Here is a 16,544-nt window from a genome sequence, read left to right as displayed (position 1 = left end):
CACCATCTGAGAGATGGAAGACCAAAAGGGAAGGGAGGGATGTCCACGCTGACTCACTCTTCTCTCCCCTCAAACAAGGGTAAAGAGCTGATGGGCACATAGTTCTGCTTGAGTGGGATTCTGACAGTCCTGGGTGAGAACAGAGTGTGTTTAATTTTATCTGCAAAGTTCTCCCCAGAGAAGCATCAAATTCTATATAAGGAAAAGAAATCATATTAAGTGTTTTTACTATACTTATCTAGAGAATGTTCCCTCCAGCTGTGAAACAAGTTTACTACCATTATGATCAGACCCTCAAAGCCTTTATTCTGCTGTTTTCAAAACAGGGGAGAAAAGAGAGAGCTAGGAAAAAAAAAAAAAAAGGACTTGTTAATTTGGATTCACAAAAAATGAGAAGTGAAGATTTGTGCTAGGAGGGTAGACAGTAATTAACTTGAAATTTTCAAAACAAATCTTCTGAAGCAAGGAGTTCTTTATATACTTCACATGCTGTCCTTTTTGCTTTTTTCCTTCTGGTCATAAACATTTGGGTGAGTCTTCTTTGCCTACCTGGTTTTCTTCTGCCTCTTGCCTCTTTCAAAATCCACCTTCAGGAAATCTGATTAATTTCATCTTAAGCCAACACATAAGGCATGTAATACATTAATATAAATTTCTTGAGATGATTTATCAGGATCTTTATATCATATTCATGGGTATACTAAATTGTATTCAAAGTTAGATTTCAAAAGCAGGATTTTTTACATATCATAACATTATCATTATCCAGTATTCAACACTCAATACGTGATACTCAATAAATGTTTTTGAAATAAACATGATTTTTATTGTTAATCTTCCTAAAGAAACTTGTATAATTTTTTTACACAAAATCTATCAATAAGAGATTGATTGGTTAAAAGAAAAAAAAAAGCAAAGCAGAACAAAACAAGCTGAGAGAATCCAGGTTTTTTCACTTATTCATTTTTTTTTTAAATGGTGACTTGAATTCACCATCTCAACTCATCAGAGCCTGTCTATATGTTACAACAGTCTGAATTTCCTATTGCTACATGGATGAAAGTGAATCCATATAAACCATACCAACACCATCATGTATAACTGGTGGTAAAACTTTATTATTCAAGTTTAGATGTAACAGACATCTTTGCTGCCTGAAGATTGTTTGCATAAGAAATACACCAAGAACATGTTTGTGAGTAGAAATGAACATGCACTATGAAAACAAAATTAAATAAAACAAAAAAAATTCCATGTGTTGTAAGAACAGAACTATTATAGCCAACATTCTAATATTCAAATCAGGACTACAAATTGAATTTTTTCTTAGCAACATGAAATCATTCCGTATGAAAGACATTTTCTGCTGGTGAATATTGCTGTAAGTGAATTTTACATTGGCATTATTGAGATGCTTCCCATCCCTACCTGCCCCCCCCCCAATTATTCACGTTGTCACCTTAAAGAATTTGGCATTTCTTATTGTGATATTTGCCTTGTTGGTAGCCATTAAGAAACTATGGTTTTATCAGCCTTGTAATAGTTTTGCCTCTTCATAGTCAACACAATAGGCTGCCTGATTATGATATTTACAGCTCATCTTTAAAAAAACGACCCCAACCTTTCCTGGCCCTTGGGAACTGAGAGTTTAAATAAGCCCCTTGGCCATATAATAATACTTGGCACTCTCATGGTGCCTTTCAATCAAGGATCTCAAAGTGCTTTACAAACAAGTACTACATTACCATTATTATTATTAATATTATTATTAATATATTTTTTCCATTTTACAGGTGAGGAACCTGAGGCATGAAAAGAAAAAAGTGATTTGCTGCAGGTCATATAATGAACAAAAAATCCAGGAGTAAAAATTAGGATCCAGTTTTGGGACTCATGGGTCTTGAAGAACCATTTTCTCTGATGAAATCTAAATGTTATTTCTGTGTAAAAGTTACTCTTGCTTTTCTCTGCTGTAGGATGGAGTGAAGTTTCTAACTCTACTTTTTCCCTTCAAGAGAACATCATGTAAGGATACATTATCCAGTTTCCATGTGTGGACCAATTTGATTTTCACATTTTCTTCATCCCTGACTTGACACACTTCAACCCTAGCATCTTCCAGAGGTCCTAATTACTGCAGATAACTGTGGATGCTTTCTAAATCACTGATGGTTAGCAGGAACATGTGTGTCCACTGTTGGTGAAATGCTAATGGAAAACCCACAGGAAGTGCTCTCCAATGAAGCCATGGCTTCTGCCCTTGGCCAAGTCTTTCTTTGGGAAAATAACACAGCCCTTCAAAGTCCTGGTACATGTCTCTCTATCCTCCTCTCATTTATAGTGGCCTGCTGATAGAATTCCACTTAGTACCTACCTTTGGTTAGCATCTTTAGTCTCATATTTGGATTTGATTTCATTCCTCCATTTTCTCCTGTGATCTAGGATAGTCAGCAAGCTTTCACTTACTTGATCACAAAAGATGCCTTGCTTTTATTTATTTATTTTTTTTGCCATGGTTCTCAACCCAAAGACAGAAAGGCGTGAGCTCAAAGTAAACTTTAGGCAAAAAACTGGCATACAGCGCAGAAGCTGACCATCAGCTTCTTTACCACCGCGGGATGTTCGATCTTCCCCCTCTAGAATTATGTTCATGTTCACGAACTAAACAGGCAGGCAGTTCAGAGGTCTTAAGACAGGTCACCTTTGATGTTTCGCAGCCACATAGCAGGAGGCTAATCATTACTTTAGTAGCAGTATTGATACTCTTCAATTAATTAAGAAAAATGTATACCCTCAGGCATTTAAAAATCTATACATTTAATATTTTTGGAGCTGTATTTGCATTGGATCATCATAGATTATGTGCACATGTGCAATCATTAACATAATGTGCTACCACAGGCTTCAACAAAGAGCTGTTAAAGATAATCACTTTTTCTCTTCTTCTCATTAATATTACCTTAGGAAAAAAAATCCCCATGCTTGTTTTCTAAAATCTACCTTTACTAAAAGAGAACAGTTTAGAAGAAAACATCATTATCTTAAAAGTTGATTTTTTTAAAAGAACATCTCAATATGTCATGTAGAAAGAACGGGCACCCTCTTTCCCTTTAACTATAGAGTTAACATATTAACCATGAGAGCTCCATCCTTTTTTCATGTACTCAGTGTAGTGTCTCTGAATCCACAATCTTCTGAGGTGGGCTGGCTCTTTAAGAGTCTTCTATCCCAAACAACAATATGAATACATGGGTGAGAGACGAAGAGAGAAAGAGTGAGAAAAACAAGAATGAGAACGCATGAGCTGGTCCTGGCTTAAAGTTTGATCCAAAGCCTGATTCAGAATCTGGACACATACTTTAAAAAGACGTATGTTTTTTAAAGGACATACAATTTTACCTAGCGCATAGTTTTTATCATAGGGAAAGCCTTTTCCAAGAAGGGAAATTCCTAAGTCATCTTGAAAATCCTTAAAAAAAAAAAAAAGATTTTAAGTATCTAAACAGCTCATTTAAAATCACAATTTAAGACAAAATAGTTCAGAAATCCTAAACCCAAATAAAAATAAAGATACCAATCAATCAATTTTGTAAAAATGTATTTTGAAAGCTAGGACAAAGGCTTTCAAAAGTCAAAAAAAGGGGGTCTTTTAGTGTCTTGATAAATTTTCATCATTTTTCATAGCCCAACCTCTTCTCCATCAAAATATGAAAAAAAATAAATGAAAATAAAATAATCAATAATAAAAGGAATACAGAATAAGATCTATTGACAATGCTATCTAAGAATATTCTACCTACAGTAGACTGACCATAAATATTCCAAGAATAGTGATATGTATTTCCAATGCTAACCATTACTACTTGTGTGTCTGAGGGAAAAAACAAAATGATGAAATAAAGAGACATATATGCCAAGAAAGAACAACATACTTGTGTCTGATACACTTGAGAAACTGCTTAAATAGTAGTTTTGCCCAAAAAGCCATACCTGTACTATTGCCCAAGTTTACCAAACTGCGAGTGTTTTTTCTACTTTGAGCAGTTCACATATCGTGGTGCTTGAGGATTGCCACAGTGCGCTTTGTTTCTAGTCCTTTCACTAAGAAAATTAAATGCTGTTTTGTTGTTTGGGAAATCTCCTCTTTAGATCTTTAATTGCCACCTCTCCAATCTGCCTGTACATTTTGAGATGCATTCATCAAAATTCCTAAGAAAGATAAATGACATCACATAATTTGAATGTCAAAGCCCCTCATTTCACCTCTTTATCTCGGTTCATGTGAATTATATTAGAGCTATTTGACAGGTGAGATCAGAAAACAACCCTTTATAAATGAAACTGAAGCAAAAGGCTTAGTCCTGATTTCTTTCTCTCTTTTTCTCTCTCTCTCTCTTTTTTTTTTTACATGAAAACAAAAATGCAAGAATGGAAATGACAACACAGCGTCAGAAAGACAGTCTGAACTTCATTCACTACAACAGTCACAAACTGGTTGAACTCTACCTGCCATCCAACTTGAAGAAACGAAGACCTGGCACTGGGAAAAAGAAACAAAACCCAAACAAAACAATACAAAGCAACTGCGAATTAATGTAAAAATGGAGTGCAAATGCAACTACAGAATGCAATAAAAACATCAGTGCTGCAGATTCCAGCAGCACTTATCAAAATAATTTCTGAAATGTTTCATCTGAAACATAGACAAAGCAATAAAAAGAGGATATATGGTTATCATTTTAAGCATAACAATGTGAGTTAAGAGCTTAAAAATTAAAAAAAAAAGTACTTGGAATGAATAGTGCTACCCTTTTTTTTCTAAGTAGGCATAAAAATATTTTCATTTCCTTCTTGTTTTCATACCATTATATCAAGAACGTTCATTTGTTTCATGTTACCGTTTACAATTTTAATGCACACACACACACACACACACACACACAAAAGATATCTACCGCAATAGAAATAGTTGCTTCATTACCTTGTTTGCTACATTTGCAAATGTAAACAGCTAGGCAGAGTCAGAACTGACTCTAATGCATGATGGAATATCTTTGTTGCATACGTACACTGTAGAAAATAATTATTCAATATGTCAGGCACCATTATTTGAAATGTAATACATTAATATTTACTAGAAAAATAAGGTTTTTTTTTTTCCTATTTGTTCTCCCAACTTCTTTAATGAAATAAGTTAATCTGACAGTGCATCCAGTAGCTTGTAATATCTTCTACATCTCCGTGGCAAAAAATAAACTACTGGTTGGGACGATATAATGCAAATTATTAAAGTCAGTCCTTGTACATACATCCGTGTAGCAAGCATTGAGGCTCGACTAACAGCACCTTTAACCAATTATTTAATGTTCAGTTATTTAGCCCTATTTCCCTGAGCAGTTATGCTGAGGCTTTCCCTTCATGGATAGTTTTACAAAGCCTTAAGTATTAAAAGTACTATGAAGAACATACTTCTAAGAATCCTATTTAATGCTACTTAACTAAACCTGTATAAATCTAATGGAGGAATTGATTGGTACATATACCAACTGTCAGCCTGTGGTAACGTAACCTTAGACGCTGCCTGACCACAAAGTTGGAAATTATATTTAAACCAAAAGAAAATAAATAAATACAGCAGGTTACCTTGTGGAGAAATACCATGTGTTCTACATCAATGAATGCCATGGTCTGAACTTTTGTATCCATCTAGTCTTTTGAGCTGAGGGGATCCCTTTAGTTAGAACATGCCAAATGAGATTAGTGACCCCAAGGAAGCTTAGAAAACAAACCCAAACTGGTTCATCACATACAAGAAAGAATGATCTGGTTAAAATAAAATTACTACATAGCACTGAGGACATTGTTTTTTAAAAATGCATATATATTTGGACAAAATGAACCTAAATCGCAAACAAGAGGACTAGTTTTGAAAGGAGTATGTGAACATCTAAAGGACAAAAATATCAGAGAGGGTGTGCATGTGTATGTACAGGCAGGGCTGGCCAAAATCATCGTGCCACCATCTGTCATTTTTCCCGCTGCTCTCTCCCCAAGCCTAACCACAGCTCGCATTTCTAGGTCTAAATTTGAAACATGATCTATGAGAGGATTCTCGTCTAAGAGGGCGCCATTTTCCTTTCACTGCCCTGGAGATTAAATTTCTCCTCATCTGCCTAGGATTTCATGATACTTCGAAACTGAGGCAATAATTTATGGGTTTTTGAACAAATGGGCCAATGGCCAGCCCAATACTGCTTTAGGATCATAATATGTAAACCCTTCCAAATTCTAAACAGCTTTGATCTCTTTCTATACAAACATCATAATTATAGTTTGGTGATACTTCTTATGGATGGTTTCCACAGTACACATTCACCAAGATGGTTTTGACTTACTAGGTTCTAAATCAGGACTATTAACCATCTTCCTTTTTTTTTCTCACTGAACATTTGTCTCACTTTTTAATCTTGGTAACCTACTCATCAAAAGAAAGAATAATAAAAGAAGGGAATTTCATGTTGGATAAGGCAGGCTCTATGAAGTATTTTTTTTTTTAATAGGTCTTCATAAGACATTACAAGCTATTGAATTCCCATCAAGAAAACCTATTTCTATTTAATTGTGCTAAGTGCTAAGGTTTTACTCTTTAGGTTTTCCATTTTTTTCCACTTGTGCATTGTTCCTATGCAGGCCCCTCTGGATATGAGTTGTGAAGTCATATTTGTCCGTGCAAAGATGCTGGCATATGCTGCACTGGAAAGGTCCACTGTCACCATGGCAACTCATATGCAAAGCATACATCACTTCATCCAGAAAGACAATGCCACAGTGCACACATTTTGTTGAAAGTTCATCTTGAGTACTTCTATCAACTTTCTCTGTTTTTACTACATTCAAGGGACCTTCATTTTTTACATTTGATGGTGCCTTCGTTTTCTCCTTGGAGGCACCATTCGCAGTTGGCCCAGGTCTGGAATGCTTGATCGCCAAATCTAGAGGAATGTCATTGTCTGATCCAACAGCTGAAAAATGAGGAGGCAGATTGAAGGTGGGATAAGGCACATAGTTTTGGCAAGGATTTGGTAGGCCAGGCACGTGACTCAAGTAGTGCGGATTCCCAGGAACGGAGAGCTTATATTTACTCCAGAACCGCAGCCAATCAGCTTCACTCTGGAAGTCATTATGTACAAAGGGAAGTCCGAAAAGGGGATACTGGTACTTTTCAATAGGGCTGCCTGGTGGTGAATAATTTGGGTGCTTCGCGGGTCTCATGTACTTTTCTATGGGACTGCCTCTCTCAGAACTTCCTTTCCCTTCAGATACGGATGAACTGTTTCCTGGGTCTCCAGTACTTTCCTGAGGACTTTTTATCTGAATGTGCAAAGGTTGCATTCTTTTGTGAATATCCAGAGTTTGGCTGACCAGGACTGGCTGCTGAGCAGAATGGCTTTTAGTCAATGAACCCTGGGCTTCGTATTTACTCAGGCTGGGGAGTGGAATTTCTCTCTGGTGACCTTCAGTTAAGTGATCTTCCGACCGCCTCTCTAAGGGGCTGCCGTTGACCTGCTCCTCACTGCCGGCCCTCTGCTGTTTGTTGAGCTGCTCGGCCTGAAGTGCCTCTGGGTTAAGGCGCTTTCTTGTTCTTCTCCTAATAATCTGCTCACCGTTGTTTTGTTTAATGATGTTTAAAGGCCTGGGAGTCTGCAGGGAACACACACACAATACATAAAAGGAAAACATTAAAAAATACATTAAAATGCATTAACAATTCCTCACAAATATAAACCATGTTCAAGTTCAAAGCAAAGAGAGGCTTTATGTTATAGATTTACTAAATCTCCTCCTTTTGCCCTAAGCAGGATCAGAGGACAGAACCAAAGCACACTCTTTTACCCTAATTAAATCATGCCCATCTTTACAGAGAGGACTGAAAACTTTAATCTACTTGAAAACAGCTTTTCCAAACTCAATAGACTTCAGAATTGCATTATTTTGTGATAAAACAATATAGAAAGCTAGTTGAAGAAATGTGATTTTTCTAAAAGATTTCTCAACTTTTGAGTCATGCACCAAGAAGATGTCAACAGTAACACAGGAGATTGGTTTTGATGACAACTGTGGAAAAATGATACAATGCTGTAGACTGAACTATGTCTTCCTCCCCATCCCCTAGATACTCCCTTCCAATTCATATACTGAATCTCTTACCCCCCAGTGTGACTGTATCTGAAGATTAGGTCTTTAGGAGGTAAATAAGGTTAAGTAAGGGCTTTCCTGGTGGCTCAGATGGTAAAGAATCTGCCTGCAATGTTGGAGACCTGGGTTCAATCCCTGAGTTGGGAAGATTCCCTGGAGAAGGGAATGGTTATCCTCCAGCATTCTTGGAGAATCCCATGGACAGAGGAGCCTGGCAGACTACAGTCCATGGGGCTGTAAAGAGTCGTACACAGCTGAGTGATTAACACACAAGATTAAATGCAGACATAGAGTAAAGGCAGCCTTCTACAAGCCAGGAAGAGACTCTCACCAGAACCCAACCACTCTGCACCCTGATCTCAGACTGCCGGTCTCTAGAACTGTGAAAATAAATGTCTGTTCTTTAAGACATCCAGTTTATGGTAGTTTGTTATGTCAAGGCCCAGATGACTAATACACAGATTCTTCTAAATAACTGCAAGTGTGGATATATAATATTAAACGTCAGAACATAAATAATCAAAGGCAAACTGACAGAACTGTAAGGAAACATATCAAGTGAAGTGAAAGTGAAATTGTTAGTTGCTCAGCTGTGTCCAAATCTTTCTGACCCCATGGACTGTAGTCCGCCAGGCTCCTCTGTCCATGGGATTCTCCAGGCGAGAATACTGCAGTGGGTAAGCCATTTCCTTCTCTGGGGGATCTTCCCAACCCAGGGATTGAACATGGTTCTCCTGCATCGCAGGCAGATTCTTTACGATCAGAGCCACCTGGGAAGCCCAACAGTTGCTCAGCTGTGTACGACTCTTTGTGACTCCACAGAATGTAGCCTGCCAGGCTCCTCTGACCGTGGAATTCTTCAGGATCAAACCCATATCCAGTGAGAGGTTTTTTGTGTGTGTGTGTGTGTTTTTTAATAAATCTCCCACTTTCATTTCTTTTCCTCTAATTATATAAGTACTTATTATTAAGGAAGGTTTTACCTGTTAACAGATGAAGCATTTGTTTTCTGTTGAAAATCTAAATTTATTTGTAGGCTTGCTTCAAATATCCTATCTGTCATTCTACTCTGTACTTAAATAGAATGCTGACTTTCACCCAGCTTAAGTATGATATGACTGGTATTTATGTACATGTTCAACAGGTGTTTATATTACATGACTAAAATCCATAGATAAGACTATAATAAAAACTTTACTTGCAGTAGGAGCTTTAACTTTGATTTATAAAATCAAGAGAATATGTTTAATAAGTGAATGCATATTTACAAATTAAAATTTTAAAGAATCTTTAAATGGGCTAAAATCTGATTTTTTCTAAAAGATTACTGAAATCAGGAAATAATCTCTACATAAAATATGAACATGAACAATATGTAATTTGTGAATTATACCTGGAAATGATGTATCTGAATGCAAGAGAGTATTTTTTAAGTGTTAAACAAAACACAAATCCTCTTGGAGTGTTTTTATTGTCACAAAGATATTTTGAAGGAAAAAGGAGGACGCACTTGTTATTGAACATCAAATTACTGGTTTTAGAATGAAAATGTCACGTCCCCTGGATAGTCCATGTTCATTTACTTTGTTCAGAATTTCAGATTTATAAAGATCTCATATTTCAAACATACATATTTAATCTCTATCCTTCTTTTTGAATATAAGCATTTAATGCTGAAAATATTCCTCTAAACACTGCTTTAGGTAATTTCAAAAATTTTGATATATTTTAAAACTTGTATTTAATTATAATATTTAAATACAATTCAATATTTTAACACAGCTACATGATAACTTTCTAAGATAAACATGCTATTTTATATTTTGATTAAGATGACACTATTAAAACTTACTGAACACTATACATTAGATCTGTGCATTGCATTGTTCATAAAGGTTATATTCATAAAAAATGTAAATATATGGAGTTGATGGGAAAACTCAAGGGAACGAAGAGTTTTATCCTGTAGAATACACAGTGGAAGAAATATAGTGTCTGTTTTAGAATCCTAAAGAAGACCAATATTTAAGTGACAGGTAAAGGAATTACAGCCCATAAAAGAGACATCAGAGAATTATTATGCACAAATGTATAAGAACTAAGAGCATGTAGGGCCATGGAATTCATGGAGTAGAAGTATAGGAAATTTAAGATTTTAAAAAAACCCTCAAAATCAAAAACATCTCTGGAGAGATGAATATTAAAATAATTGTTAAAAATTTGTTCATTTATATTGCATAAATTACCATAACCTGGAAGAGCAGCAGTTTAATTAATATTTGGCCTTTGATTGGACAGCATTCAATTAAAATCATTAATGTCAGTACTCATTAAATGGAAGCTTATTGCTTGCTTAAATGGTGAAGGCTTAAAAAAAGTAAGGTGGTGGTGGTAGGTGGAGATTCCTTCTACTAGCTACATGCTAATAACTAAGGTTTTCACAGTTTACTACCAATTAGTCTTGTTGGCAGCATGTATTTTTTAAAAGAGTGCTTCCAGTGGTCCGTTTTGGAGGACATTTTGTCTAAAACTGTATTCCCCGTATTCTAGATAGAACTGTATTCCATTCACTGGCTGGTGCTAAGAGCTGTGGTAAAATGCCAAACAAAATGCAAAAGGCAGAAGGAAACAGATTTTTGCTTACTAAATGGGGCATTCCTATTTTTAAAGGCAGCTTTGGTCAGCAGATAAACTTTTTTTTTAAGTTTTGTTTTTTTTTTTTTTTGGATGTGGACCATTTTTAAAGATTTTAAAGAATTTGTTACAATATTGTTTCTGTTTTATGTTTTGGTTTTTTGGCTGCTGAAAGGTAGTGGGATCTTAGTTCCCTGACCAGGGAATGAACCTGCACCCCTGGCACTGGAAAGCGAAGCTTTAACCACTGCACCACCAGGGAAGTCCCTAAACTTTCTAAATCAAAAAGAAAAAAAAAAAAATCCTTTGGGAAGTCAAATGCATATAAAGATGGGAGATTTGTAAGTTTAAATTTTATTATAAGATTCTACCTAAAATTTGGTTAGAAATAACTGACATAGCTCAGACAGTCATAGAAACTAGCCAGCCAGAGATCTTAAAACACAGAACATCTCTGCACCTTCCTCTGCTCTGCTGTGTGCTCTTCAAGCCCTCAGATGCTGCTGGAAGCCCTGGAGAGAATCACCTGGCATCTTGGTCCCAGTAAGAACCACTCTTCTGAACTTGTCCTACTTCCAGCCTAGATGACACTTGCAAATTCCAAAAGTAGACTGGAAAAGAAGCATTTTTTCCCTTGCCCTATATTTTATACTGAACATGGGAGAGTCTTCTTGCCTTTTTTTTTTTTTAATTTATATACTATTGAGCTTTAAAAGTTTCTCCTTTCTACCTAAATTAATGTCACTGAATTCTGATACCCACTCATTCACATATTGGTTATGTGAAGTTCCCAGAAATCAATCATTTTCCTCTTTTTATCAAAAGAAACATAATGCATTAGTAATGATCTCACATGAATCTCCCCATAACATCTAAGGCCGGTCCACCATAAATCACAAGTGCACTCAAAGCAACTGGATTAAACTCTGCAGGGGCAGGCACTGCAAGCCAGGGAATGGTACTTATCACGCCACAGACCAGGCTGTTTTATAAAGCTTTTCCTGAAACAGTCTAACAAGTTCTTACCGAGTGAAGCTTCTGGTAGAGACCACACGCATTGCATACATATCCGCCATTTGCATTCTTTCGCCAGAGAGAGGTCTTTGTGGTCAAGCAATTGGCACAAAAAACACCCGAGCCTCTGCGCCTCTGAAATGGGGGAAAAAAAAAAACAAGGTCAGAGGTGAGTCACATGATCAGTGGAGTTAGACCAAATCAACCCAGGAGTTTTGTCTTTAGACTAGCAACAATGACAGTATAAAAACCACGCTGCCCATAATGAGGTCAGGTTCAATTGTGTTTAATAGGCACCACTGATTTTCATTATAATTAACCCTACAGTGATGGATGAGGTGTGTGCAACACCAAAGGCTTTTCACAGAAACAGCTTTAACTTCTTGAACTTTGGGGTTTGTGCCTTTAATGATGGCTCCTAAATGCTGAACCCTAAAATATACCTTTTAAAAGTGTCAAAAGTCAAAAGACAGAGCATGGCAATATGTTTAATATATTTTGGAAAAAGAGGCACCCAGGCTACCTGAGCTTCAAAATATAGTCAAACTTGGAATAAGTGCAGCATGTAAACCACTTACAATTAAACCTGATGCATGTCTTTCTGGATGTCATTCATGTAACATTAAGCATTTAGACACTAATAAGACACTCAGTTCTAATTTTTCATTTGCACCTGTAAAATCTGAAAGAGAACACCCTCTATCTCCCAAATCTGAGAGGAACAGAAGAAACTTCTGCCAACTAGAAGTACAGTATTACTAATGAGAATCCTTATGAGGGGCCTGCTTAAGCCAGACAACATAGTCCCATCAATGGCTACTTATTTATTTTATTTGACTCAGACTTGGAAATCACAAGCGTTTCTGAAATTTTAGGATGAATTCTCTAATCACCAGATTGAAAAATAATACAAGAATATTTAACAGTAGATCGTTAGCATTGCTTGTTCCATTCTTGCTATCAAGTAATGATTCCATTAAACTTCTCATTGAAACAAAAGTCAGGCTGTGTTCATAGGCGCAAATACTAACAGGCAGGAAATGGAACTCTGGCTGAAGAAGAAGAAGGGAAAAAAAAAAAAAAAGACAGCCTGAATTGCAACTCTGCTCTCTTTTCTCTAGGAAGCAAAGCCTTTAATGATAAAATATGCATGTTAGATAAGGAGTGGAAAAAGTCTTGCTGGAACCCAATTTTGTGATAAATTTAAAATTACAAACACTATACGTCAAAATTTCAGGGATTCATAAAATTTAGGCAATTTATTTAACTCGAGTCCATACTGTAGACGAGGGGTATCCCTGCCAAGAAAATACAATGGTTATAATTGTACTCTGATACATTTCAAATGGAAAGCTTTCTGCAGACATAATTTTGGCTTCAAGACTGGAACACTTTCTTGGCATTGAAAGGGCATTTGATTCATCGGGTGTTTCACAATGTATCACTAAAAAGACCTGGTGAGCAGCCAGTTCCCTATAGGGTAATTTTTCCATCCAGATGCAAGTGCTATCAGAGGCCCTCGTCAGCTAAACTAATTATGATCTTGCAATTGCTGATGCCTGCTCACTCTAACATTCGACATCCTCCATTAATCATCAATACAAGGAAAATGAATGAAACGTAAAGAAATGAGGACTGGTAAGCTGCATAGCCATAAAAATCTGAAATGAGAGCAATAATTTAACAAGATTGGGGGAATGTTTTTAGTGAGCACAAAGTCAAGCTAACAATTGCCCTTTTCAACCAAGAACACAATTTCATTAGTGTAGCAGGTTGTGCTACTTCAGGTGATGTAATAAAAGCTAGATTTTTCACAAAGATAATCTCTGGCTCCCCTTTTCTCCTTACTCCCCTGATCCCCCAAATCAGGACCAGGAGCGTATAATAAATTTCTCAGTCTCAAAACAAAACGCTGGGTACTGGTCCTCAAAGTCCCAATAGGGACCTACTGCAAAAGGACAGACTGCTATTTCCCTCAAATCAATGAACTATTAGAGCTTGTGTTTATCAAACACTCTGGGGCTCCCTTTATCCGAGGTAAGCTGGGGAGCCTAGTTAGGTTATAACTGTGAAACTTCCCTGGGGCCATGCTGTCTTTTCCCCAAGATCTAAATAACACGTTTGGCAAATAAACACCAATTTGATCCACATAAAGGCAATGTAAATGTCCATTTGGAAACTAACCCACATATATGGCTGCGGCTCAAACCTGAATGTATAACCATTCACGGCAGCCTGCTTTTCTTTCCTTACGTCCTGGCTGCTTGACGCGGCATGCCAAAGTGGGTGTAATCCTGGTTTTAGAGAACGCTTCAACCTTGCATACTTTTGCACTTAAGTCTCTTGCAAAGAAAATGCCCTTCATTAGTTCAAGGGAAAATCCTGAAATTACAGTGCTGGTTTACACAGGCACATCTTGCTTTAACCAGCATTTACGCTCCAATAGAGGCTGGTATATTTTAAGTGAACCATATCTTATTTTAAATACATCAAGAGTAATTTGGATTCACTTATTTGGAGTCAGTATGGCATGGGGGTTAATAGATTTATGAGACAGACAGCTTGCATCCAAAACATGCCTCTGTCTTGAGTTGCTGGGTACGACTTTGAGTGAATTACTTAACTCAGCAGTACTTAAATGCTCCCCTCTTTAAAGTGTGAGCTGCTGTGAGTATTCATGTGGACAAATGGACGTATAATTAAAACAATGTCAGGGATGTAGTAAGCTCTCAAGTTATCGATCAATCATCGACCCATTAGGGATTAAGCTGTATTTCTTTTGTTAAGAGAAAAATATTCTGTTTCATTCTTATCACCTTAATCTACTTATTTTACATTTTAGATATGCTTAAAGCATACGGTTGAGTATTAGAACATGCATTTCATTTGTGTCATTCTTATCAAATATGGGAATGGAAAGTTGAGTCAGAGTGAAATATCTAGGTGTTCACACCTAGAATTCAATAGGCGCGTACTTGTGTGGGGGCAGAGAGTAGGAGGTAGGTGAGAAATATTTCATACATTTAGTTACCTCCCATCTAACAAATGTATCGCTTTGGTAAGCACTGAAGAACCCTATGTTTGATGAACTTGGAAATTTTGGAAGCAGCAGAGTAAGTGGGAGAAGTGGGCAGTGTCCTTCACTGTGTGACTACAGAACGGTGGACCATGACGCATCTCTCTAAACCACATCACAGATGACAGCCTGACCCCAGCGAAAGCCGCACCATGCATAATGTCACCTAGCTGGACCAAGTATGGCATTTTTTCCCACGTCACCAACATCCTTAACCCAATCAAGTGCTGAGAAAAGTCTGTTGCCAAAGGAAGCAAAATAGAAGTCTCCCTTGCCTTACTTTTTAAAAACAAGCTTGTTAAAGAGAAAGAAAGGCATTAAAGACCTTATTTCATTCAGTTTATCAGGCACAACAGAGTTTTAAAACGGTTTTCATTCTCCTTTATACTGTGTTAAAGACAGAAATCATGTCCCCTAACAGTCATCAAATAGTCTAATAAGTACCTAGGACAGTGCTGTCTGTCTTGAGTGGCTGAATATTATTAAAGTTGAAAATCATCTCTCTTGCAATAATTTTTATCACTAGTCATTACTCCTGTTTTTGAAAATAAAGTTTTTTAAAAAATATTCCGTAGAAATGTCTCCCATTTGGATTGACAAATTTAACTTCAGTTGGGCAGAGATGGCTAATTACGTTGGAGACAAGAAAATCAAGGGACTTAATTTTTCCAATTCTACATTCCAGGTTTTTTTTTTTTTTTCCTCCTCTTTGAAAAACAGCTGAAGCCAGGTACCTGCTAAGCCCTGAAGATATAAAGTCAGGACCATCTCACACACTAGTAAAGTAATGCTCAAAATTCTCCAAGCCAGGCTTCAGCAATATGTGAACCGTGAACTTCCAGATGTTCAAGCTGGTTTTAGAAAAGGCACAGGAACCAGAGATCAAATGGCCAACATCCGCTGGATCATGGAAAAAGCAAGAGAGTTCCAGAAAAACATCTATTTCTGCTTTATTGACTATGCCAAAGCCTTTGACTGTGTGGATCACAATAAACTGTGGGAAATTGTTCAAGAGATGGGAATACCAGACCACCTGACCTGCCTCTTGAGAAACATATATTCAGGTCAGGAAGCAAGAGTTAGAACTGGACATGGAAAAAGAGACTGCTTCCAAATAAGAAAAGGAGTATGTCAAGGCTGTATATTGTCACCCTGCTTATTTAACTTATATGCAGAGTACATCATGAGAAACGCTGGGCTGGAAGAGGCACAAGCTGGAATCAAGATTGCTAGGAGAAATATCAATAACCTCAGATATGATACCACTCTTATGGCAGAAAGTGAAGAGGAAATAAAAAGCCTCTTGATGAAAGTGAAAGAAGACAGTGAAAAAGTTGGCTTAAACCTCAACATTAAGAAAATTAAGATCATGGCATCTAGTCCCATCACTTCATGGCAAATAGATGGGGAAACAATGGAAACAGTGTCAGACTTTATTTTTCTGGGCTCCAAAATCACTGCAGATGGTGACTGCAGCCATGAAATTAAACGATGCTTACTCCTTGGAAGGAAAGTTATGACCAACCTAGATAGCATATTCAAAAGCAGAGACATTACTTTGCCAACAAAGGTCCGTCTAGTCAAGGCTATGGTTTTTCCAGTAGTCATGTATGGATGTGAGAGT

At 36.9% G+C, this 16,544-nt stretch overlaps 1 protein-coding gene across 4 annotated transcripts in view; it reads right to left on the bottom strand.

Moving 5' to 3' along the window:
* Positions 1-1,096: 1,096 nt before the first annotated feature.
* TRPS1 (transcriptional repressor GATA binding 1) overlaps positions 1,097-16,544 on the bottom strand; it is a 280,395-nt gene continuing 264,947 nt past the window's right edge. For all 4 annotated transcript variants that reach the window (XM_055546379.1, XM_055546381.1, XM_055546382.1 and 1 more), the window contains 2 exons: positions 11,857-11,979; positions 1,097-7,701 (listed from right to left, as the gene is read on the bottom strand). In XM_055546379.1, the coding sequence (XP_055402354.1) occupies positions 6,640-7,701; positions 11,857-11,979 (1,185 nt within the window). In that variant the 3' untranslated portion in view covers positions 1,097-6,639. The remainder of the gene's footprint in view (positions 7,702-11,856; positions 11,980-16,544) is intronic.

This window comes from Bubalus kerabau, chromosome 14, assembly GCF_029407905.1.
Source record: "Bubalus kerabau isolate K-KA32 ecotype Philippines breed swamp buffalo chromosome 14, PCC_UOA_SB_1v2, whole genome shotgun sequence".
In the NCBI taxonomy this organism is placed as follows: Eukaryota; Metazoa; Chordata; class Mammalia; order Artiodactyla; family Bovidae; genus Bubalus; species Bubalus kerabau.
The sequence above is the reverse complement of the archived record's forward strand: the minus strand, read 5'-3'. Positions and strand labels throughout refer to the sequence as shown.